We start from the raw sequence: 26,695 nt of genomic DNA on the forward strand, positions 1-26,695 counted from the left end.
AACTCACATCTCCATGGCGTGAGTAATCAATAGAACCGAATAGGAACCGGAATGGTTAAAATCCAAAAGGATCCTGACCCTAGTGATTATTTTGGATTTTTTGATTTTATTTAATTCATGCTTGCAGTGGAGCCAGGGCCCCACTGAAAAACGGCAGAACAAAATACAACAATAAAAAATATGCACAAAACAATTAATAAAGTTTAAAAATTATTTCATGGCTGCGACCGGGTCGCTAAATCGACCGACTGGGGCGCAAAATCTTCCGACCGGGTCACTAGATGTACCAACCGGGTCGCTAAATCTACCGACCTAAAACTGCAGGCAGGTCGGTAGATTTAGCGACCGGGTCGGTCGATTTAGCGGCGCGGTCGGTGATTTAGCGACCCGGTCGCTCGATTTAGCGACCCGGTCGCTGAAAACTACCGACCACGTCGCGACCCGGTTGTAGGTCGCTAAATGATCTCGCTCCTACTGCAATTTCTTTCCACTCAGTCTGGGTCTCATAGGAGAGCTGTGGGCGAGTCAAATCCATACAACTGCAAGGCAGATAAGACAGATTGAAAAGTGGTGAAGTCCTCCTTTAAGTATTTCCAGTTTCCAATACTTATATTGTTAATCCACTACATCTCAAATCCAAATATTGTACTTTTATTCCAATGCATTATTTGAAAACTTTAGTTACTACAGTAGATTGATTATTATTACAAAACATACATTAACCACTTCAGCCCAACAATACATTTTGAAAATAGCCGATCCACAAGCTCAAAATCATTGTGAGCTTGTTTTCAAAAGATTTTTATACATTTGAAAACTTGAAATGGAACATTCTGCATAATAGTACTTTTACTTTTGGTAGTTTAAGTAGCCTACATTTTGATGCCAGTTCTTTTGTTCTTTCACTCACAGACGTTTTACTTGTAACAGTCAGAGCATTTCTACATTGCAGTATTGATACTTGAGTCCTTTTTTTCCCACCACTGTCCAATATTGCAGTGGTTCTCAACCTTTTCAGGCCGCGACCCCCAAAATAATCACATTTTAACTGGAGACGAGCGAGGCGTTGTGAGCATGTAGATTTGCTATTTTCACAATTTCTGCCTCTATATTCGAAAATTTGACCAATATTTAATTTAATTTTAGAGGTATTAAAAAGTCCTTAAATTGTCACTTGAGAAATGTGCAGATAGCCCATACTCTTACACTTTATGTTGGTTTGTTTACTGTTGAGTGAGAAAACAATGTTGCACATTAGGTTAACATCTTCTTTCTTTCTTTTCTTTCGTGTATCATCGTCCTTGATGATTGATTCTGGGGACCCCCCAAAATAATTTGAAGACCCCCAGGTTGTTGTCCAACATAGCTGCAGTCACGTGGAACACCCCTTCAGCAGGAGCTCGGCCACTTCGGTCCTGTCGTGCGTGCGAGCCACTTCCAGCGCCGTGGCCCCCGTCGAGTCCCTGAGCGCTCCGTCGGCCCCGTTCAGCAGCAGGGCCCTGGCGACGGGCGCGCACCCGCGCAGCGCCGCCAGGTGCAGCGGCGTGGCCCCCTGCCAGTTGGCGGTGTTGACGTCCGCCCCGCGCGACAGCAGCGCCAGCACGCTGGGGAAGCAGGCGCCGCTGCACGCCAGGTGCAGCGGCGTCCAGCCCGCCGTGTCCTCCGCCACGTTGGGGTCGGCGTTGGCGGCCATGAGCTTGGCCACGGCCCCCTCCTGGCCGCGCTGGCAGGCCAGGTGCAGTGGCGTCCAGCCCCCCGGCCCCCGCGCGTCCACGCAGCCCCCCTGGCTGTCCAGCTGCAGCAGCGTGTCGCCGTGGCCCCGCAGCGCCGCCAGGTGGACGGGCGTCCAGCCCTCGGTGGTCCTAAAAAAGGGGCCAAAAAAAGGCAAACAGAGATTACATTTGTTGTTCATAATGTTCAACGCCAAAAATACAATGAAATCGTTAATTGTTATTTTTATTTATTTTTTGCTATGATTTTTATCCCACAATTTTTTCACCCAGTGCCAATTATCTATGTAATCCTGGGCTCTGCTCTCCCTCTGCCGCGCCTGGGGAGACAACGGACTGACCTCATGCTTCCTTCAATGCATGAGTAGTCCAAGTTGTTTCTTTTCACCTGACAGGGGGGATTTCCCTGGGATGGACGTAGCGCGTGGAAGGAACACGTTATTCCAACCAGTTCCTTTCCCCTCCATCAGGCGCCCCGACTGGCCAGGGGGAGGCAGTATAGAGACCAGGATTACTGCATGTTTTTGTGAGGGTATCAACCCTAGGAGACACGGGGAGAACATGCAAACTCCACACAGAAAGGCCCTTTTGCCAACCTCACCTAGGGTGTGGGCGCTGATGACGCGGAGGGAGAAACACGCCCCCAGCGCCCACAGCGTCCCCCGGCGGGAATCGAACCCAGGACCTTCTAGCTGTGAGGCGAAGCGCTAACCACTACACCACCGTGCCCCCATCGTTAATTGTTATTAATTGTATGACAAAAAAACTAAAAATTATTATTATTATTTAACTCAAGTCTCCATGGCATGAGTAATCAATAGAAGTAATCAAACCCCACCCTGCCAGCGTCTGATTGGCTGAAGTCCCTTTGAGCCGCATTCCGACGCAGAAGCAGTCCCTTGGTCACTATTTACTATTCTGTCCCCAGTTTATGTAACTCCAACGGCGCTGAGTCGGCTCATGCGACCTTCGCACCGCTCGGCCCGGCCTCACAGGGCTCAAGCTCGCCTGAGACGGCAAGCCTCCGTCATGGATAATAATTGTACTTTGTTGCCACAAAAAAAAAGTTGTCCGTGGTAGCGGAAAGAAGTGGGATTGTAACAAGTGGGATGTGAACCCAGGGTGCATGGATTGGGAGTGCAGTGACTAGTCCACTAAGCCACTGAGGCCAGTACTGGACAGGTGCATTCGGTCTGTATTAGTAGGGGAGGAAAAGCCTTGCGTAGGGGAGGTGTGTTGTGTGGTTGTCATTCGAAGCGACACCAGCCAATCACGGCGCGTCTTTTCCGGGACTAGGTAGAAAGCAGTTGCTTTTTCACTATCATGCGGACATCACTGCACAATAAAGGTACACCCCAGACAGTTCATGACAGTGACACAGCCCTGTGTATATACCTGGGGTCGGGGCGGGCCCCCTTGGACAGCAGCTGCCTGCAGATGCCCGTGTGGCCGTTCAGGGCTGCCAGGTGCAGCGGCGTGCGTCCCCGGGCATCCACGGTGCCCACCTGCGCCCCGCTCGTCACCAGCCGCCGGACCACCGTGTTGCGGCCCGCCTCGGCCGCCAGGTGCAGAGGGGTGGCGCCCGTGGCGCGGTCGGCCGCGTCTCGGTCGGCGCCCCGCGCCAGCAGGATCTTGGCGATGCTGTCATGCCCGTAGGCGCAGGCCACGTGGAGCGGGGTCCTCCCCTGCGCCTCCTCTCGCGCCTCCTCCTAGGAGTAGGAGATATTTTGATAAATATCGTTGAGACGATACAGTGTCTCCACGATAGGCCTTTTCAGAAATATCGTATATATATATTTGATACAATGAGGGAGCCTTGTAAAAATAAAAATCGTAAAAATTGTTAATTCAATAATTTAAACCTGCATTTTGGTCTAAATCAGTAGTTCTCAAACTTGAAAATGTCAAGGTCTCCCCTTAACTCTCCCCTTAACTTGACAGTGTACAAATGAAACCAAATGGACCCGTAAGGGTCCATTTGGTCAGAGTTACATACTTGTTAGACCTCCCAAAAGGAACCCAGAGAGTCCCTGCATGGACCCCACTTATGGTCTGTTACTCCTTTTTCTTTTAGTTTTTGTTACCTTGTAGGTGCTTGTACTGTTAAGTAACTTGCAAAATAACCATAAAAACCAAACATTTTGATAATATTGTGTATCGTGATACAGCTTGGAAAAATATTGTGATATTGTATTTTTCCATATCGGCGCCCACCCCTACCTCCTCCGCGGGCAGCCGAGAGAGCAGGAGTCGCGCGGCCGTCTCGTGGCCGTTCTGGCAGGCCAGGTGGAGGGGCGTCCAGCCGGCTCCCTCCCTGGCGTCGGCCGCCGCTCCGCCGTCCAGCAGCAGGCGGGCGGACCTGTCGTCTCCGCTCTGCGCGGCGAAGTGGAGCGCCGTCCACCCGTCCTCGTCCGCTTGCGCGACGCTCGCGCCGTGCTGCAGCAGCAAGGGGACGATGTCGTGGAGGCTGATTGGAGAAAGACGTGGGCTTATTTTAAAACTTCAAAGAATACTTATATTTACACACACATCAACGGTGGGTGCTGGGCCAATAGAACTACCAGTACGACGCCTAAAGGCGAGGTCTTGCCATCTGTCTTGACCATATCCGGATTATGTAAGTGTGGTTCTCCTAACAGGGCATCATCTGGGATACAATCCCTTTTATGCCCATATATGGAGATCCCTAACACAATCCCTTTTATGCCCATATATGGAGAACCCTGCTCTGAGTATCTGACATCACTGTGATGTCACCTGTTTATGCACATATATGGAGATCCCTGCGCTGAGTATCTGACATCACTGTGATGTCACCTGTGATGTCACAGTGATGTGTCAGGGGAACCACAGTGTCAGGCATTACGTACGGACAGATACGGACAAGCTGTGACGGTTCTGATAGTAAACTGCGACCTACGGTCGCAAATATATCCACCCACTCACATTTCCCATACTCAAGGCTGCGATGCCACAGCTAATCCAAGGCTATAAGCAATTTCAAGGATACTACTTATATTATCAATATGTATGTATATTTAAGTATGTTTTCCAGAGCTTTGCAGGTATAGGTAGGTACAGTTAATAAACTAAACTATGTACACCTGCCAACTTCCTTCACTGTGCAATTCGTGAAGCAATTTTGTTTTTTTTCCACAATTTTGTAACCCATTTTTCACCCGGTGTCAATTATCTAATGTAATCCAGTGCGCTACACTCCCTCTGCCAACCTGGGGAGGCAACGGACTGACCTCATGCTTCCTTCTATGCATGAGGAGTCCATGTCGCTTCTTTTCACCTGACAGGGGGGAGTTTCCCCGGTTGGACGTAGCATGTGGAAGGAACACGTTATTCCAAACGGTTCCTTTCCCCTCCATCAGACGCCCCGGCTGGCCAGGGGGAGGAAGTATAGAGACAATTCTTCTATATTTACAGACCTTTTCAGAACTTCAAATGTTGTCATTTCCATATAATATTATGAAGAAAAACTTGAACCTTTAATAACAAAAAAAACGATTAAAGGCTATTGTAAGCTTCTATTCCTTATGCATCGGTGGAATTTATTTTCCTGAGCGGCTGTAGCTCAGGAGGTAGAGCAGGTTGGCCAATGATCCGGCTCCTCCTGTCAACATGACAAACTATAAGTGCCCTTGGGCAAGACATCGAACCCCTAGTTGCTCCTTGCATGGTTTCCTCCACCATCGATGTGTGAATGGGTGAATGTAATGCACAATGTGAAGCATCTTGGATAAAGGCGCTATATAAATGCACCGTTTACCATTTTCCTAAAAGGCACATTTGAGACACTGCAGTCAAAAGAAATCAACTGCACAATGTAAAGCGCCTTGGATAAAGGTTCTATATAAATGCACCATTTATCATTTTCCTTAAAGGCACATTTGAGACACTATGCAGTCAAAAGAAATCAACTACTCCTTACATCCGTGCGCGTATTATATCAAATATGAACTTGAAATGGATTTCCAACTAGACCTGTGCAGTACAGCAATGATGAGAGGGGTGTAACCTTTGGAGCTGGGGCGGTTCACCTCGGCGCCCAGGCTCAGGACGCGGCGCACGCTCTCTGCGTCGCCGCTGGCCACGGCGTGGTGGAGCAGAGTGTTGCTGTCGGGGAGCAGCGCGGAGGCGTGCTCCCGTCTCACGGACCGTCGGAAGCGCTCAAAGTCTCTCTGTGACAGCAGAGAGAGGAGGCCGCCCTGCTCCTGGTCGCTGCTCCGCTGACCTGCCACAACAAAAGGAAGGGGATTGTGTGTGAACAGGGGCGTCACAAGGGTGGGGAAAAGGTGGGACTGAGTTACTAGGGCCCAAGGTGGAGGAACCTTATTATGTCTAGAGTCCTGTCGGCAACATCGATCTGTCCCATTTAGCGCCACCATCAGGAATTTTTTAAAACACATTTTGGGACACTGCTCCTACAGATTTTGCCCTAAAATCACGCAAATCGGTACACAGTATGTCTACTCTAGACTCAGGTCATCAACATGGATCTGTCCCATTTAGCACCATCAGGCCGTTTTTTTTTTTTTTCTTTTTTTTTACATTTTTGGACACTGCTGACCTGACGGTCGCTTATCTACCGATTAGGGAGTCTTACTGGTATCTGCTATTGAAAAATAGCAGATATACAAGCTCACAGCGCGGCAGATGTAGATCTGCTATTTTGAATATGTGTATTTTTTTAAGCGCACATTTGTAACTCAAATTTTGCTTCTGGGGGGTCCCTGGAACTAAATATTTTTTAGATGGGGGTCCGTGGCCAAATACATAAAATTTTGGGGGTCCTTGACATGAAAAGGTTTGAGCACCACTGACATAGAAACATAGGTTTTTCAAAAAAACCTTAGAAGGATTTGAAATATTCAAAGACTTCAAAAACGTCAGCAGATCTACAAGCTCGCACCGCTGCACTCGGTGCCACGCTGTGAGCTTGTATATCTTTTATATATATTTTTCAATAGTTAAAGCATTCATGAGGGGCCCCGCAGTGAATCCTTGTACCCAGGGCCCAGCATTTGGTGCGACACCCCTGAAAGGAGGGGATTGTGTGTGTGAAGACGAGCAGACGGGTGACTCATCGTTTTGTGCTATTTTTTGTCGTTGCTGTCGGGGGATGGAAACCATGAAACAGTTTTTTTCCCCCATGGAAATCCATGAAAAAAAAAAATTCTTCTGGTGCCAACCCCGAGTTTCCCGAGTTTGTATAGGTACCACCCCTGTGCCAACCCCGATTTGTTTTTTTGTTTAAAAAAATAAAATAAATCAAAAAAGTTTTTTGGACCTCCAGAAATGTAATAGGCATGATATCGCGATCGCGAAATTGCATGTTTAACCCCCATACCAACCCATTCTTTCAAACATGGCAGCCATGTTTGTTTACATCTGAAGAAAACATAATGGCTGCTAAATCATGAATGCCTGAACGGATTTCCAAGCGGATTTTTTTGTTTGAAAGCTGTGAACAGCGTGCACACACGTGGTGCATGATCTAGGCATGGGCGTGCACGATCCGTGCACTATGAATTACATGGAAGTCTATGGAGACCATGGCATCTTGGACCTTCAAAGAGAATAATTCATTGCAACTTAAGTGTTACCTCTATGACTGCCTGCATAGATACGTTCCAAACCGCCCACTCAGGTCTTCTAGTGCTGACCTACTCGATGTGCCTAAAATGAAATATAAAAAATATGGTGAAGCAGCTTTCTGCTTCTACGGACCGACAGTTTGGAATAAACTCCCACTACACCTAAGACAGGCAGCCTCTGTGGATAGCTTTAAAGCACAGCTCAAGACCTATTTCTTTACTCTTGCTTTTAGCTGAATTATTTTTTTATCTCTTTGATGCTATTGACGTCCACACTGTTCTGAAATTGTTCTTCAATGTTTTATGTTTTTATTGTTCTGCTTTATTGTATTCATGTGTATTTTATTTTTTCTGTTAAGTAACTGTGCTTCATTTTCTGCTCTGTAAAGCACTTTGAGCTGCATTTCATGTCATGAAAGGTGCTATACAAATACAAATAAAGCTTTATTATTATTATTATTATTATTATTATTATTATTATTATTATTATTATTATTACCCTTAATGGTTCAAGTCACTCGCTCTTGGTAATGCTGTTCATTGTCTGAATATACTGTATACCAGTAAGACTCCCTAATCGGGAGATAAGCGACCGTTAGGTTGCATATGTATTTGTGTGATTTGTGTGCAAAGTCAGTAGGGGCAGTGGCAAAACATGTGTTTTGCAAAAAGAGGCCCATGTGCAGGTAGATGTGAAGATTTGAAGTGGCATATATGCCTATGTGTTGAGGGAATGTGCATGGCAAAGAAAAGGCATGTGGTGTTTCTTTTGAAGAGGGAGCAATCCAGCAAACTTTAGAAGGCAATCGTAGCCAATCAGGAGGGAATATGGGAAATGGTACAGATGCATGTTGTTGACATGAGTTGCGAGATAGTGTGCACCACTTTGCGTGATTTTTAGGCAAGATCTGTAGGAGCAATGTCCTGTTGTCAGCAAAAAGCAGCCTCATGGTGGCGCTAGAACAGGGGCATGTGAGAAATGAGGCCCAGAGGTTGTGGTTTGGCAGCCAAGGAGTGTGTGTGTGCAAAGTTTGGCATGGATAGGGGCAACAGTGTGACGTGACGTGACGGACAGACGGTGGAGGTTTTCATAGTAACAACTGCGACCTGGCGGTTAGAAAACATGCTTCAAAATCAATAATAGCTCTACTCGATCACAACATGTCACATTGCATCATGTTATGAGCTTGTAGATTGGCTATTTTGGCCATACTTTTGTGTGAAACTGTAATTTATGAGGCATTAATTTACAAAAAAAAACACAAGTTGAAATATGGAGATACAAGGTTTCTGCCCGACAGCAACGCTACGTTTCAGAACGGCCATAGATTTGTTTTGAAAGAAGCCTCATACTTGATGTGTAGCCTATACTTGGTCATTGTGAGCTCACAGCACGGCACGTTAGTGATGTTGATCTTTGACAATTACTGACAATTTGCATCTACAATGACGGGATAATTATCGGGATAATAAGCGTGTTGCTCATTTGTTGACTTAACAATAGAAGCCCCTCTCCGCCACTGAATTAAAAAGAAAAAAAAGAAAAACTTTTCTCACAAAGGTGACGGAATAGAACAGAATTCTGAGACATAATGTTCTGAGACATAACTCACAATTGTGAGAAGAAAATGGGTCCAGTGGTGTAACTAAGAACATTTACTCAAGTACTGTACTGAGTAGTTCACCACTTTTCAACCTGTCTTCATATAATAGGTCCTCACTAATGTTCATAATAAAATAGCAAAATGTTTTTCTATTCAGTCTGGGTCTCATAGGAGAGCTGTCAAATCCTTCTACCGGTGACATCATCGTTTGACAAAAAAAAATATTTTTGATTTTTATTATCACGAGAACAATGGCTTCCACTTTAACATTGCAACTTTTTCAGGAATAGAAAGCCTGCAGTTTCTATTAGCTTGCATTTCCCATTGATGATGTCACCGGTAGAAGGATTTGACCCACCCACAGCTCTCCTATGAGACCAAACTGAGTAGAAAAAAATTGTGATATTTTATCATGAACATTAGTGAGGACCTATTATATGAAGATAGGTTGAAAAGTGCCCCTTTAAGTACAATTTTTAGGTACTTTTACTTTACTGTAGTATTTCCAATATCCAACACTTGTACTTCTACTGCACTACATCACAGAGGCACATTTTTGTTTGAAAACTTGAGTTGGTTACTTTGTTGATTTTGATTATAATTTCAACACATTCATGAACGTGTCGCGGTGTGACGCATTGTGAGCTTGAAGATCTGCTATTTTCAAAAGATTTTACATTTGAAAACTTGTGAAATGGGGTCATTCTGCATATTGAGTTACTTTCGGTCCTTTAAGTATATTTTGATGCCAATATATTTGTACTTTTACTCAAGTGCATTTTAAATGCTGGACAGAGTATCTCTACATTGCAGTATTGATACTTTTACTTTACTTTTTTACCCCACTGACTGGGTATGTCAACAGTTGTTGTTTCTTTTGCCTGTACCTCACATTGTGAGTGAGAAAAGTATACAGTGAGATATCTGGTCGCGGTTGAGCGAAATAAATGCAATTCAGGCCTTTTCTTTTATTCAGTGGCAATCAGAAATGGTCTCCGATCCCTAAATGCATCAGGCACATAAGTTATGAATTCTTCATCAGACAGAATGAGTTCGGGGGGAAATATACGTGCTCTACAGGGGCGTCACAAGGAAGGGGGGGGGGGACTGAGTTACTGGGGCCCAAGGCCGAGGGGCTTTAATTATTTTATACTTGAAATATAGCAGATATACAAGCTCACACGCTGCAAGCTTGTAGATCTGCTATTTTTGAAAAGTCGTGAAAATGTGTGCAGATCTTTGAATATATGTATTTTTTTAAGCGAACATTTGTCTCAAATTATGCTTCTGGGGGTCCCTGGAAGTTGGAACTAAATATTTTGAGATGGGGGTCCGTGGCCAAACACATATCTTGGGGGTCCTTCACATGAAAAAGTTTGAGAACCACTGACATGGAAACATAGGTTTCTTGCACGCATTTTCACGATTTTTCAAAAATAGCAGATATACAAGCTCGTAGCTTGTATATCTGCTATTTTTCAATAGTTAACATTCATGGGGGGCCCACAGTGAATCCTTGTACCCAGGGCCCAGAATTTGGTGTGACGCCCCTGGTGTTCTATCTAATGCATTCTGGCCAGCGCTATAGACGGATCCATAAAGGCCTTATAAATCTCTTCAGGGTTTCAACATTTCAGACTAAATGCATCTGAGACGCTGAATTAATGCCGTATTTATTGCTCCTCCATGATTGGTTAACTCTTCCATCTGTAAAGACCCCATTAAAACTCAGTGAACACAGAGTCACTGCTTAACCCATTTAGGCCTAGGATGATTGACTACTTTAAGCATTGAAAAATAGCAGATATACAAGCTCACAGCTAGATCTGCTATTTTTGAAAAATCATGATTTTTCTTTGCAAGTCTTTGAATATATCTATTTAAAAGCGAACATTTGTAAATCAAATATTTGCTTCTGGGGGGTCCCTGGAACAACATATTTTGAAATGGGGGTCCGTGGCCAAATACCTGTAATTTTGGGGGTCCTTGACATGAAAAAGTTTGAGAACCACTGATTCAGAGGAAGGATTTAGAAGTCGGGTCAAAGATCGGGTCAAAGATATTCATAGACTTGCACACATTTTCATGATTTTTCAAAAATCTACAAGCTCGCGGTGCCGCGCTGTGAGCTTGTGTATTTGCAATTTTTTTTTTAAAGCATACAATAGTGGTTAAAGTGGTTAAAATCTAACGCGACTCGGGCGCGTTCCAGGTATTTGAGAGTTAACCCGTTGAGATCTGAAGGCCGATTCACAAGAATGTATACAAAAACATATCGTCACTGTCGGGCAGAAACCTCGTATCTCCAAGTTTCAAATGTGTACGTTTTTCCGTAAAGTAGAGCCCTGGTTCATCACACAAGACTATCGCACAAAACTGGTTAAAATAGCCGATCTACAAACACACAACGCCTTATGGTTTTCATGTCAAGGACCATCAAAATTACATGTAATTATATATGTATTTCAAAAATATATAATCAAATATTTGCACAAATGTTCGTGATTTTTCAAAAATAGAAGCTCATGAGCTCATAAATCTGCATTTTGTAAATAGACAAAGTATGAAATAAAAGTGGTTAAAATGATTGGGACACTATATTATGTACATTTGCTGGGGACCCCCCTGGACCCCCCTACCCCTCAAGGAACGCTGAGGGTCCCCGGACTTCACTTTAAGAACCAATGAGTTATATACTGTATATATACTGTATATATTATATAAAATCTAAAATGACACATGCTTTCCCGGTTTCGCTGGGTTAAAATGTCAGGGCTGCTGCAGTGGAACTGGTGTAACAGAACACATTAGCCTACGCAACAAGGCTTACCCGAGGGGATGACATCCAGCTCAGCCATCTACACGGAGGGGAAAGGAGGAAAATGTTACTGAAGTCAATAGCTCTCACGTCAGTCAACATAAATTTGGTTATATTAACCCACTGGCCTGGGGCCTGCCTGATTCTATACAAAGGCCTTCTAAATCAATGGTTCTCACACTTTTTTAAGATTGTTTTTAAGATGTACCAGCTTATAGCTGCCATTTCTTTGAATAGCCAACACGAACAAATACAAATAAAAAATAAAACAATCTAAAGCATCTACGCAGATGCTTTTCCCAGTTTTAATGGGATAAACACATACATTACAAGAGGCCATTAGCTATAACCTATACCAGTATTTATGTGTGCAATGACTGGATATGCATACATAGTGTATGTAGGTACAACCTTTTCAAAATGCAAAATATGCTCATATATTTTGTTATCGAAGCAATCTGTTGAATTAACATGATGGATGGATACAGTGAAGGCAGCGCTGAATTCATTATTAATCCTTTAGGTGTAATATGTATGTATGTTTTTTTTTGCAATACTTTACTCTGCAAGACACAGAGGGACTCAGACACACGCGCGCGCGCGCACACACACACACACACACACACACACACACACACACACACACACACACACACACACACACACACACACACACACACACACACACACACACACACACACACACACACAGCAGGGACGTGCTGGCCATTGGGAAAAGCGGGACAACTCCCGAACGAGTTACAAAAGTAGTGAAAACAGCAGATCTACAAGCACACAACTTCTCGCGGTGCGAGGCGTTGTGTGCTTGTAGATCGGCTGTTTTCACTAGTTTAAATCATTTTTAAAATGATAAATACTAAAGGTTTTGGACCTACAAGGTTTCCACCCGACAACGACGAAATATAACTCATGTAATTGGCCCACTGGCTTGTCACTTGTCATGATCTGAAATGGCAAATCTTTGAGTAGCAGCAACGCTATGGAGAGAGATCTCTCTCTATAGCGCGCAATGAGGGCCTCTGCAACTCTTTTTCCCAGGCTAAATCAGGGGCCCAGCACGTCCCTGACACACAGACACAGACACAGAGACATAGTCACACACAACTTACTGAATTCATCCAGGGGTACTGGGGTTTCTGTGGTTGTTCATGAGATGAGCGAGATGATGGCGCGGCTCCTGGTATCTTCAGCACTTCACTCAGAACTTCCGTCTTCCTCACAGTGTCTGTGTGGAAGGAACACACAGACAAAAACACCAGGCCACATCAATAACCCAAGGTTCTATGTTCAAGAACAAGAACGCACTGTGTTCGTCCAGCAGAGTGGATGTCGTACATGACCACAGCACAGTTTATTTGACATACATTCAATATCCCAAAACATTGCTGAAACAGTTTTTATGACTGGTACATAAAGTCCAATGGACAGTTTCTTGACTCTTTACGGCAGGGGTGCCCACACTTTTTTGACTGGAAAGCTCTTTTAAAATGACCAGCTCAACATGATCTACCCCAAAAAATTACCTGGGGGGGCTTTGGAATAGTAGCGGTAAAAAAAAACTCATCACTCCTTTTGGGATCCGCAGTGCCGATTCCGCACAGCCTTGCACACCAACTCCAATGCGTTTTAATTATGCAGCAAACAGCGGAAATTATGCAGCAATGCAGTGGAAAAAACGCAATGGTTGAAAAACGCGTCTGTGTGCAAAGACCTTTAGTTCTATCTCTTCTACCCAAGTCCCTCCCTAACATACAGGAGGGTGTAGAAGAGCCTTCGTTCTCACCCAACACTCCCAGCTGACAGGTGTCGCCTGCAGCCCCGTAGGAATACAGTACATGCAGACACCCTCCCCACCCGGCTTCTCTCCCACGAACGCGGGCCAATTGTGTTCGTATAGACCAGGGGTCTTCAACGTTTTCAGGCCAAGGTGTTACGTCCTGGTCCTCACTTGGCACTGTGGCACCCTCTCGTGGCACAGTACGTCACAGCAGACCTCTGAGTCCCAGACATCTGCACACCTGTCTCCCGTTGCCAATCTTCTCACCTGGTCGCCATCTGCAATCATCTCCTCCAGAGCCTACAAGAGCCTGGCCTGTTTGCAGCTCGGCGCCAGTTCCTCACCAGTCCATGGTTGGTAAAGTAGACAGCCATTATTAGCTTTCCCAGTTTAGTAGAGATAGCCAGTTTTTGCTCCTTGTAGCTGCTGTGCACTGCTATTCCTTGTGGATTATTATTGACTCTGCCTTTTTCTCTCCTCCTCAGTTTCCCGGGTTCCGTGCTGAGTTGGAGCAGCCGCAGAGCCCAATTCCCCTTTTTGCCCCCCTTGTGAATTAACTCTGAGTTCCATTGTTAATAAACACGCCCGGGTGGGCTTCAACCTCCTTCTGCCTCCTCCTTTGCTGTGCGTTTGGGTCAACTCACACCAGTCGTAACAGTAGGAACTGGCCACCTGGACCCAGCCAGCATGGAGGAAAAGCGCCCATCTCTCACTCCACTTCAGGCCCAAGGACAAGTTTTGGACCAACACTCCCGCCTGCTGTCGGAGGCATCCGCTGCTGTTTTGAGCCTACAGCAGGAGCTCCGGGAGGTTTCTACATTCCAGCAGTCCCAGGCCACTCAACAACACACCCAGGTTAACCATCTCACTTCCTTGGTCGAGGAGCTCTCTAAACGAGTCGCCGCACTCAACGCTCAACTCACTCCTCCTCCGAGTCCCGCTCCCGTGCAGATTACGTCTCCCAGCCGGGAACCCCACCTTACTGCCCCGGCTCCCTATGACGGAACTTTCTCTCTCTGCCGGGAGTTCATCATGCAGTGTGAGTACGTGTTTGATCTCCAGCCTAGCATGTATTCCACCTCCCCCGCCCGCATAGCATACATTACAAACCTGACCACCGGTAGGGCGCGCCGCTGGGTTTTTTCAAGTCAAGAGGGGTCTGCAGCCTACATGCAGAACTACAAAGACTTTGTTTTGGAGTTTAAGGCTGTGTTTGACCACGACGTCCAGGGGCACGACGCAGACACAGCTCTCTCTTCTCTTCAGCAGGGCTCCAGCTCTGTAGCAGATTATGCCACTGAGTTCCGCATCCTCGCCGCCCGTTGTGATTGGAACGAGCCTGCACTTCTCAGCACGTTCCTCCGGGGTTTGAGCGAGCCTACGAAAGATGCCCTAGCCGAGAGAGAGAGACCCCCCACTCTGTCCAAACTCATCTCTCTCGCCATTTCCATTGACGAGCGACACCGTGAACGTAAGCGTGAGAGGGCATCCCAGCATTACGTTGCTTCCAAGCCTATATCCTCAGTCCCCACCAGTCTCACTCGGCCCAAGCAAGAACCATCTGCCGTCTCCAGTCCCACAGAAGACTGCATGCAGCTGGGCCGAATCCGTGTGACTTCCAAGGGCCGCTTATCACCGGCTGAGCGCAGGCACCGCAGGCTACACAGGCTCTGTTTGTATTGTGCTGACTCAGCTCACACCGTTCACTCCTGTCCAATTCTACGTTCCAAGGTGTCCCCTTCCTGGACGCCAGGAGGCGTAATTTCTCCCAGTCGGGGTTTTCGGGTGAGTCGCCTAACTTCTCTCCAGCCCCTCACTGCCAGTCGTGCCAGTTTCCCTGCCACACTCACCTGGGAGGGACAGTCGCTCACTATTCCAGCTTTCATCGACTCAGGGGCCGATGAGAGCTTTATTGACCGCCAGTTTGCTCTGAGGTTGGGAATCCCTGTCTCTGCGCTCCAGAGGCCTGTCCCTGCCTTCGCGCTGAATGGTCACTCCATGGGTCCTGTCACTCACCGGACCAAGCCCCTCACCCTCACTGTCTCGGGAGACCATGTGGAGGCCATACGCCCCTACGTCACTCACTCCCCGGGCACTCCGTTCATCCTGGGCAGACCCTGGTTGGAGCGTCACACCCCCCACGTCTGCTGGAGTTCTAGGCGTATTCTCAGCTGGAGCGCCGCCTGCCAGGTCTGTTGCCTCCAGCCCGCCTCGATCTCCGCCCAGGCTGAGCATCCTCCTGCCCGGGTTCCCTCCCGTCCTAAGGGCCGTCGCCAACGCCGGGCACACCCCGACGTTCCTCGCCAATCGCCAGGTGGCGATCCCTGGAGGGGGGGTCCTGTTACGTCCTGGTCCTCACTTGGCACTGTGGCACCCTCTCGTGGCACAGTACGTCACAGCAGACCTCTGAGTCCCAGACATCTGCACACCTGTCTCCCGTTGCCAATCTTCTCACCTGGTCGCCATCTGCAATCATCTCCTCCAGAGCCTACAAGAGCCTGGCCTGTTTGCAGCTCGGCGCCAGTTCCTCACCAGTCCATGGTTGGTAAAGTAGACAGCCATTATTAGCTTTCCCAGTTTAGTAGAGATAGCCAGTTTTTGCTCCTTGTAGCTGCTGTGCACTGCTATTCCTTGTGGATTATTATTGACTCTGCCTTTTTCTCTCCTCCTCAGTTTCCCGGGTTCCGTGCTGAGTTGGAGCAGCCGCAGAGCCCAATTCCCCTTTTTGCCCCCCTTGTGAATTAACTCTGAGTTCCATTGTTAATAAACACGCCCGGGTGGGCTTCAACCTCCTTCTGCCTCCTCCTTTGCTGTGCGTTTGGGTCAACTCACACCAGTCGTAACACAAGGACCCCTTAGTTGAGAGAGAGATGAAGCAGGGACCCCCACAACCTCATCATAGATTCCATATAGTTTCATTGTTTGACAGCACAATCATCAGTGTATTTTGGATTCATGTCAATTTGTGTTTTCAGATATTTACCTATTGAGACGAATAAACTTGACCTTTCACTCTGTACTTGGTCTGCTCTTTTTCCCCTCTACACCAAACCTAAATCAGCAAAAGAATAACAGCCGATCTACAAGCTTGTAGATCGGCTTGTAGATCTGCTATTATTGGCTACAGTTCTCAGCATGTGGACACTAGGGTTCAAGTTGTTAATATAAAAAGGATTGGAAGATAGACATCAAAGAGGGCTTGAGCCCCTGCCCTTTTATCCATCTGTAAAAAGTGCCCTCTTTCCATGCCATACCTGAAGGCAGCATTCAAGAGAATTGCCTTGTCCAAACTCTCTTGAACTTGAATGCAGCATCTGATGTTGAAAGAATTGCCCTGTCTGTGTAGAAACCAAGCATCGAAAATAGCCGACCTTGTCTGCAGTCTGCTGTTTTCAATATTTTCACCAAAAGGCCCCTTTACAAATTTCAGCCTCTACCTCTCTAATATTCTCTGCACGTCCCTGTTGTAGACTCTAAAAGCACATTGCAGCTCTTCGCAAAAAAAGAAAAAAATGAAACAAAAGTACACATCCAACTCAGGTCCACTTTACTAATTTTAGAGGGTTTATGTGAAGCTCTATAAAGGAACATGCATAACATTAACCTCTATGGAATACAAATTTTAATTTGAACCCCGCAGAAGATGGAAATGTAATTATGTTGGACACGTCCCTATCTAAAATTGATGACCTTCCATGCATAAGTTACTCAGAAATTCTCTCAGTTATCTCACTTATAACGGCTATCAGTAAAATTGTTTCACGATGACCTCCTGACCGACCGAGTCACAATGGCAGGGGCGTCACAAGGGGGGGAAAAGTGGGACTGAGTTACTAGGACCCAAGGTGGAGGGGCCTTAATTATTCTATACTGAAAAATAGCAGATATACAAGCTCACAGCGTGGCACTGAGTGCCGCGCTGCAAGCTTGTAGATCTGCTATTTTTGAAAAGTCATAAAAATGTGTGCAAATCTTTGAATATATGTATTTTTTTAAGCAATCATTTGTAACTCAAATTTTATTTTATTTATTTTATTTTGGAGATGGGGGTCCGTGCACATGAAAATGTTTGAGCACCACTGACATATATAGAAACATAGGTTTTTCAAAATACCTTAGAAGGATTTGAAATTTTCAAAGACTTGCACAAAATGTTCACAATTTTTCAAAAATAGCAGATCTACAAGCTCGCAGCGCTGTGAGCTTGTATATCTGCTATTTTTCAACAGTTAAGAAAGAACATTCATGGGGGGCCCGCCGTCAATCCTTGTACCCAGGGCCCAGGATTTGATGTGACACCCCTGCACAATGGGTCCAGTAGTTTGTGTGAATAGCCGTGACACTGCTGGGTCGGTGAAAAGCTCTCCGCGTGAGTGGTCTAACACGAAGCAATGAGCTTAATAATGTGCATGTGTGTGTAGTCTGCGCACTGATTTGTATTCATTAACATGACTTCCAATTTGTCGTCTAATTAAAGGTTCACCGGACTGAAATACAAATGACATTAAAACAGGATTTCCACACTGGAGACTGAGTCACCGTTATGCAGAACGGAACAGAGCAGAGTGTGCCTTGAGTCTCTACACACGCTCACACGCACACGCACACTCTGGGGCTGATAAGAGACTATTAAGATTTTATGGAAGTTGCTTCTGAACATATTGCTAGTTGACCACTACAAATGCTCTAAACTTAAAACCGGTAAGACTCCCTAAATCGGAAGATAAGTGACCGTCAGGTCGCATGTAAAAATCGGCCTGATGGTGGCGCTAAATGTGACAGATCCATGTTGATGACGTGACTCTAGACATTCTGTGTACCGCTTTGGGTGATTTTAGGGCAAAATCTGTAGGAGCAGAGTCCACAAATGTGTTTTGCAAGAACGGGCCTCATGGTGGCGCTAGAAGAGGGCCATGTGAGAGATGAGGGGTGGAGGTATGGTTTGGCAGCCAAGGAGTGTGTGTGCAAAGTTTGGCATGGATCGGGGCAACAGTGGTGGAGATATGAGAAGGGCAAAAGTGTGATGTGTGACTGACAGACTGACTGACTGACTGACTGACAGCCGGTGGAGATTTTGAGCACTTGGCAGTAGTAGGAGTCGAGGCATTATAAATCATGTGTGGACCCGACCCGCAGGTTGAGATCAGCTGTGCTAAATAATGGCCTCATTCACCACGATTGTTGTCTGTGTCCGTGATGATCACCCACTGAGCTGTTATCTATAGCAGGGGTTTTCAAAGTGGGTGACGGGGCACCCTGGGGTGCCGTGACGGCAGTCCAGGGTTGCCGCGAGATAATTTGATAATATTTGGAATCTATCTGGACACTTAACAAAATATTTAGTATCATTTTAAACTTGAAGTACAAAGTTATTTTCAGTCAGTTTTAACCAAAATGGCTATTATCTCAACATTTTCCTCGCAACATAATCACTAAAATATCGTCACTGTCGGGCAGAAATCTCGTATTTCCAAGTTTTAAATGTGTACGTCTTTTGGTAAAGCAAAGCCCTGCTTCATCATACAAAACTAGTGAAAACAGACAATCTACAAGCACTGTGTTTGTAGATCTGCTGTTTTCACTAGTTTAGTACATTTTTTAGATGAAAAATACAAAACGAACGGTTTTGGACATACAAGGTTTCCACCCGACAACGACGATATGCTATAAATATAAGGTGCTGGGAGTGAAAATTATAATGTAGGGGTGCCTCGGATTAAAACATTATTCATGGGGTGCCCTGAGACTAAAAAGTTTGGGAACCCCTGATCTATAGGGATGGGACGATATGAAAATGTCATATCACGATTATTGTGACAAGAAATTGTGATTTACAATATTATCGCGATAATCAAAACTATTATCCTGGGGCGGAACATTTGCCAAAAAAATACCGATCTACAAGCTCACAACGCGCCGCATCGCGACGCGTTGTGAGCTTGTAGATCGGCTATTTTTTGGCAAAAAACATTTGATAGAGAGTGGAAAAAATACTGTATTAAGTTTGTATATTATAAGTACCTTTTACCAATTATAGAGGGTTTAAGTAGTACCGGATATGCAGCTCGGCAAATAAAAGGTGAATTGACCCAGTGCACGATATATCACAATATATTAAATCTCTTATCACGATAAACGATAATATCGCTTATTGTCCCATCTCTAGTTATCTATGCCCGTTGCTATAGTGAACAGCCCCTGCATGGCAGGAGGTCGTGGCCTGCGTCATTATTACCAGAGAAGGGCGGTCTCCTCCGGTGGTCCTGGGCCCAGCATTGCTGCATGATGCCCACCATTTGGGCACACTCCTGTGGTCTCTCTTCTGGCACCATGTCCATGCTGGGCCTCTTTCCAAGCGACACCTGCACCAGCACTGTGGTTACACTGCTCCCTGGCACACACACACACACACACACAGCACGACACAACACAACACGACGCACATGCACGCGCGCGCACACACACACACACACACACACACACACACACACACACACACACACACACACACACACACACACACACACACACACACACACACACACACACACACACACACACACACACACACACACACACACACACACACACAAACATAGAGTCAGGGACATAGAGTCAGGGACAGGGTATGGCTCCACTATGTAACCTTTTCTTCATTTTTTTGTGTCTGATTACAATGTGATGTTGTCCAATGACTGTATGGTGGAGTATGGTAATACAATATAAATGATACAATTGGGGTGGTTGTAATAGGGTCCTCCTGTTCCACGAAGGAAGGATTAACCAGCTAGCCTGATTAAAGTTAGCCGTGGATCAGGGCTCAGTCGTTTTCATGAAAGCTGAATTATCTTGGCAGATTAGCCTCGCCAGTAAGCCTGATTACTTTAAGCCAGTAGCAAAAAAATCCTTTTCGATTTAAAGCTCCTTCTGATTGGAACAATCTTCCTATTCATATTCGGTCAATAACCTTCTTTCAACTATTTAAAACGGTGCTGTCCTCTTACTTTGAGATTACCTGTTCATGCTTTCGCTAATTAACAGTATAACAGATCTTTTTTTTTTTTTTTTTTTCCAGATCTTTTGACGCAATGATTCATATATGTACTCTGTGTTTTGTTGTATGCTTGTTTTGTGTTCCCCCTGGTTGATGTTGTTTGATTTGTCTTGTTCATTCATTGTTTTGTTTTGTGCTGTACCATTTTGTTTTGATTGTTTGCTCTGTTCTCTACAGATATGTATTTTTCTGTATCTTGCGGATGCCCTTGAAAACGAGATGGTTCATGTCAAGGCTTTATTCCCAATAAAGAACTTCAACACAACACCTGCACAGGAGCCCAGGGTTCAAAGGGGTAGAACAAGAAAGAGGGTATAGCTCACTCAGACTAGTCCAATTTAGCCTCGGAAACCCAGGCTTTTATTTTGGCGATAGTAGTCCAATTAGGAGGTACTTTTACTTTGTTGAGTATTTCCATTTGTTGCTACATTATGCTTCTACTCCACTACATCTCAAAACCGAATCGCTGTTGTCGGGTGAAAACCTTGTATGTCCAAAACCGTTAGTTTTGAATTTATCATTTTAAAAATGATTTAAACTAGTGCAAACAGCACACAACGCCTCGGCTGTTTTCACTACTTTTGTGCGACGGCCTTGTACGATGAAGCAGGGCTTTACTTTGCGAAAGAACGTACACATTTGAAACTTGGAGATAGGAGGTTTCCACCCGACAACGACGAAATATTGTGCTGATATTTTACCCCACTTGACTACAATTAAAACTTGAGTTTAGATTAGTAGATTAGTATAATAAAACTGCTGTTTGCTATTCGGAAATAGACAATCTACAAATTTACAACACGTTGCATCGATGTAGATCTGCTATTTTGCATTACACTATGATTTGCTTTGGAACCATAAGTACTGCAAATGGATGACAATATTTTGTACTTTTACTCAAGTACAATTCCTTATACTTGTCTCAAAGTTTTTTGATTTTTATAAAAGGTGATACACCATGCATTTAAAAAGTATTTATGTCATTGCGACCGTCAGGGAGCAGTTTACTATGAAAACCTCCACCGGCCGTCCGTCCGTCCGTCACACGTCACACCTTTGTTTGTGTACGGTGTGATGTCATATATCTTCAGTATGACATCACACCACATGTGTACACAAACCTTTGTGTACGTTGCTGTGGCAACAGTCTGTTGTTGCTGGTCTGTTAGTGTACGTTAGCAACCACCTTAGCAACCATGGTTTTACCCTAGCAACCAACTGTTTACCCTAGCAACCAACTGTTTACCATAGCAACCATATTTTTTTACCCTAGCAACCAACTGGGCATAAAAGGGATTCTGTTAGGGATCTCCATATATGGGCATAAAAGGGATTCTGTTAGGGATCTCCATATATGGGCATAAAAGGGATTCTGTTAGGGATCTCCATATATGGGCATAAAAGGGATTCTGTTAGCTGTTAGTGATCTCCATATATGGGCATAAAAGGGATGCTGTTAGGGATCTCCATATATGGGCATAAAAGGGATTCTGTTAGGGATCTCCATATATGGGCATAAAAGGGATTCTGTTAGGGATCTCCATATATGGGCATAAAAGGGATTCTGTTAGGGATCTCCATATATGGGCATAAAAGGGATTCTGTTAGGGATCTCCATATATGGGCATAAAAGGGATTCTGTTAGCTGTTAGTGATCTCCATATATTGGCATAAAAGGGATGCTGTTAGGGATCTCCATATATGGGCATAAAAGGGATTCTGTTAGGGATCTCCATATATGGGCATGAAAGGGATTATGTTAGGGATCTCCATATATGGGCATAAAAGGGATTGTATCCCAGATGATGCCCTGTACTTGTGAACATTTAGTTCACATAGAGTGTAATAATTGGTAAAACAAACTTTTGGCCTATTTGTGGAGATAAGCGACCAACGGTCGCTTATCTCCCGATTAGGGAGTCTTACTGGTATTGTTTATGTCCCAAAAACGTTTTTCAAAAGGGTTGAGGCTAAATTACCACTCCTGAATTTTTTGAATGGCTCTCAGAGCATTTCAGCTGCAGTACCACCTTTGGCCTGAACTGCGCCACCCCCCCCCCAAAATCTTTTTGATTTTTTTTTTTTTTTTTTTTTTTAAGATTTTTTTTTGAAAAACATTTTTTTTTGTTTATTTTTTTTTATGATGACGTCACAATCGGCAGACGACGTCACAATCGGCAGCAAATCTGGATAGCCTGTTTTGAGAACCTGTGGGATACTTTTAACCTTCGCCTTCTCAAAACCAGAGAAAGACACATCGGTCAGAAATGGGACTTTGTGAGGATAGAAGGTGCTAGTGGGACCCCAAAAAAAGTTTTTTAAATAGGAAAAGTGAAATTTCATGGTGTATCACCTTTAACACACAGTCTGAGTACTTCTTCCACCACTGGAGAATTGCATCAAATACACAGAGGTTATTTTAAATTATTTATATACTTTGGTTGTTTCTAATTCCATGCTTTGTGGCCCTGAGGCTCCACCAGGCTGAATAATGGCAATATTCACGTACAGCACGATCTTTGGGGAAAACAGGCTTTGAGAAAAGGCATTTCAGAAAGACTTTTTAGAGGTTGAAATGTGAAAGTATAGTTCCTATTACCTGGGTATGGTTTCTGCTGTGTCAGAATCTCCCACATCACAATGGCAAAGCTACAGATCAGAGAAGAGAAGACGAGGACATTATTATTATTATTACCCTTATTATTATTTAATATTAAACAAATAGCAGATAAGCTAGCTCACAGCGTGTCACTGCATGCCACACTGTGAGCTTTAGAGCTTTACATTTTCGAAAAATCCTCAAAGTGTGAGAACTTCTCATTTAAGGCATTTATACAATTTGCCTCAGGTCTTAACTCAGTGAATGCCACCCTTTATTCAAAATCTACAAAACTGGTGCCAGCCATTTTGCTTAATTTTGCCTTTTTATGGGGGCCAAAATCATATTTTGTACTTAAATTACATATATAAATCTATGCTTCTATCGAAAGCCACACTACCCCTCTTACAAAGGAAAACATGTATATTTATATATATATATCCTATCATTAGATTTGGGCTTCAATAGAACATGTGTAAGATGTCTTGATCATCATCATATGTGTGTGCTGTGATGGGCCCTGTGTGCAATCTGGAGTGCAATACCATTTGAAAACCACCAGAGGGTGGTCTCCTACTATCTGATCAACTAACAGAAGAAGGAAGAAGACGTCCATCTTTTTTTTGGTTTGGGCCTGTTGTTTACATTTTGGCCAGGCCTTTTAGCTAGCATGCTATCACACTTCGGAACCCTGGCGATCGCGATCTAGGATAGGTAGAGAAGAATGGATGGCACCGCTGGAATCCTGAGAATTTTCTGCGTTTTTTGAGTACTTATAGTTCGTCAGGGATGCACGGGAAAGTGTATAAACGAACGTTTTAGATAACATTTAAACGGCCGGAACCAATCTTCGGCTATACCGATTTTCCGCCGGACTGTGTTACACTGGTGCTACAGTCAAATCGGCCGTATCGCTCAGGTCACGGAGGCATATGGCCAACTTCTAGAGCGATTTTTTTGAAATTACAATTATGAAAAAATGATAAAACTTTTGATTAATTAAAAAGACGTAAAAGACGTTTATGGCACCGAGGTCCAAAGACGTATAAGACGTTTATGGCGTTCAGTGAGTTAATGGGTTAAATAGGCCATAAACTTTGTTGAGCTGAGTCCCCCAAGGGTCAACACTTGGCCTCACCCTTTTCCCTCCCCTATGCACCACATCTCTTTGCCATGATTAGCTGATCTACAAGCTCATAACGCATATTTTTGTGACGTGTTGTGAGCTTGTAGATGTGCAGTTTTTTTCGGAATGTTCCAATGTGGATCTTGGACTTAAAGGAGAATTTCGGGGGAAGAAAATATAGTCAATTTTTTCAGAGCCGTTCTACCCAAACATGGCTTAAAACGGGAACTAGTGGATCAATTGTTAATCCGTTTTTGTTTCTCGCTTTAAAGTCAATTTTCTTGCTACGCATCAGTCGCCGACACTGTTGGCAACAAATACAAGCTATTACGGTACTTCTCCAGGGGCGCGCTATTGTTGTTGTTAAAACGCTGAACTCTGAACTCAGTTGAAATCCCTCCCTCTGTGGAACGTAGAAGTACGTACTACCTACTACCTCTGCATGGTAATAACAATAATGGCGCGCCCCTGGTGAAGTAATAGCTTGTATGTGTTGCTAACAGTGTCGGCGACTGATGTGCAGCGAGAAAAAAAAAAACAAGACGGATTAACGATTGATCCAGTAGTTCCCGTTTTAAGCCCTGTTTGGGTAGGACGGCTCGAACAAAAATGGACTACAGCGTATTGCTTCTTTGGAACAGACAACTGCTGGAACATCCTGGAAGCTTCTAAAAATATACTTTTAAAAGGTATAGGAATGTCGTTTCCCCCCGAAATTCTCCTTTAATGTGTCCAATCTGTGACGTCAGTCATCATTGTTAAATACATGTGGAGGTACTTGTGCATAATGAAGTTTGGGACCATCGGTCCAGTGGTTTGTGAGATTAGCTACGCACGCACGCACGCACGTCGCACGCACACACGCAGTCAATGAACTTCATTGCACTTTTTGGGTCACACTACAGCAAAGCAATAGCCTGAATCAAATTATTACACAGTACGCAGCAAGCAGCATGTAACACGCACGCACACACACATGAACTGTTAACCATCTGCAGAGCCACACCGTAAAAAAAAAAACAATTCACCAATAGGTCGCAACCAGAACAAATCAGGATTGAACTCAATCAGAGACACCAGTCAAAATAAAACATTGTCAGTATCCAAAAATACCATAATGGTCTACTCTACACCAACAAAAACAAGTGGATGATTAGTTTGTTGTGCATGTTATGAAATTGCATTGGTGACTTGTACTTCCACCCCATGGCCCTTCTCCTACTCAACACTGATTGGCTGGAAACCTCTTCTGTGAAGTCTGGCTACAGCCAAAAATACTCACACCCTCTCACTGGTTTTAGCTGTGTACTAGGTGCCATGCCCTTGGTTTGACAGCCCAAAAATCTGTATTTCCAACATCCCACAAACCTAAATAACAGAACGGTATTATATTATTATATATAGCAGCAGGACTTTAGGAAAGGAATGAAGGAAGAATGGAAACTTTCGCTGAGTACAGACTACAGAGTACATTTTTTCACCCTATATTGATCTACTGTAAATGGTAAATGGTGCATTTATATAGCACCTTTATCCAAGGCGCTTTACATTGCGCAATACATTCACCCATTCTCACACACATGCATAGGCTACACCAGGGTTCCCCAATTAGTTTTCCCCAAGGGCCGAACTATGTCTAGGGTACCAAGCCGAGGGCCGACATTGATGCTACTAGCCCTGTATCCTGCGTCCCTGACGCATATTGTTTTTTGAAGGACGCATTAAACTAAGCATCACTGCATCCCGGGGATGCATACAACTCTATCCTTTCTGCTATCAGTCATTTCACTGCACCAGCTGAGCTGCATGTGGTGGAGTCTTCACAGCTGTGCGTTCTGGCATTATTGATGAGAAGATTGAGAACATCTTGTAAATCCCTGCTTCTGTCTTTCACTAACTGCATACACGTAGTTATTTGCCACCATTTGTTTAAATCAAAATCCTTTGTGATGTTTTCACTTTTGATAAATAATGCGTGTGTCGTCGTGGGACCCATAAAATAATTCTGGGACCCATTACATTGAAAACCTAGCAACATCACTGCACTGATGGTGGAGGAAACCAAGCAAGGCACCAACCAGCTCACCGGGAGCAACTAGGGGTTCAGTGTCTTGCCCAAGAACACTTCGACATGTTGACAGGAGGAGCCGGGATTTGAATGTTAAATGTTAATGTTCACCTCAGGATATAGGGACGGGAGGTTTGCAGTGGAATGGAGTAATGTCACCATACTGCATTCAAAAATGTAGTATGGCTACATACCTAAAAGACAGAGTTTTTTGGCGCATACCTAAAAGACAGTTTGGCATGCCCGCATACTTTAAAGACAGATAGCAAGGGATTTACCAAGTAAGTACTGA

At 44.6% G+C, this 26,695-nt stretch overlaps 1 protein-coding gene across 1 annotated transcript in view; it reads right to left on the reverse strand.

The window, feature by feature from the left end:
* Positions 1-1,372: 1,372 nt before the first annotated feature.
* Positions 1,373-26,695, reverse strand: part of ankk1 (ankyrin repeat and kinase domain containing 1) — a gene marked incomplete at both ends in the record, with an annotated part of 30,800 nt that continues 5,477 nt past the window's right edge. The window contains 8 exons of the mRNA XM_080732053.1: positions 1,373-1,862; positions 3,126-3,439; positions 3,951-4,197; positions 5,724-5,973; positions 11,771-11,798; positions 12,889-13,004; positions 19,792-19,947; positions 23,210-23,259. Coding sequence (XP_080588179.1) covers positions 1,373-1,862; positions 3,126-3,439; positions 3,951-4,197; positions 5,724-5,973; positions 11,771-11,798; positions 12,889-13,004; positions 19,792-19,947; positions 23,210-23,259 — 1,651 coding nt within the window. The remainder of the gene's footprint in view (positions 1,863-3,125; positions 3,440-3,950; positions 4,198-5,723; positions 5,974-11,770; positions 11,799-12,888; positions 13,005-19,791; positions 19,948-23,209; positions 23,260-26,695) is intronic.

The sequence above is a fragment of the Nannobrachium achirus genome (assembly GCF_963921795.1).
Source record: "Nannobrachium achirus genome assembly, chromosome: 8".
NCBI classification, from domain to species: Eukaryota; Metazoa; Chordata; class Actinopteri; order Myctophiformes; family Myctophidae; genus Nannobrachium; species Nannobrachium achirus.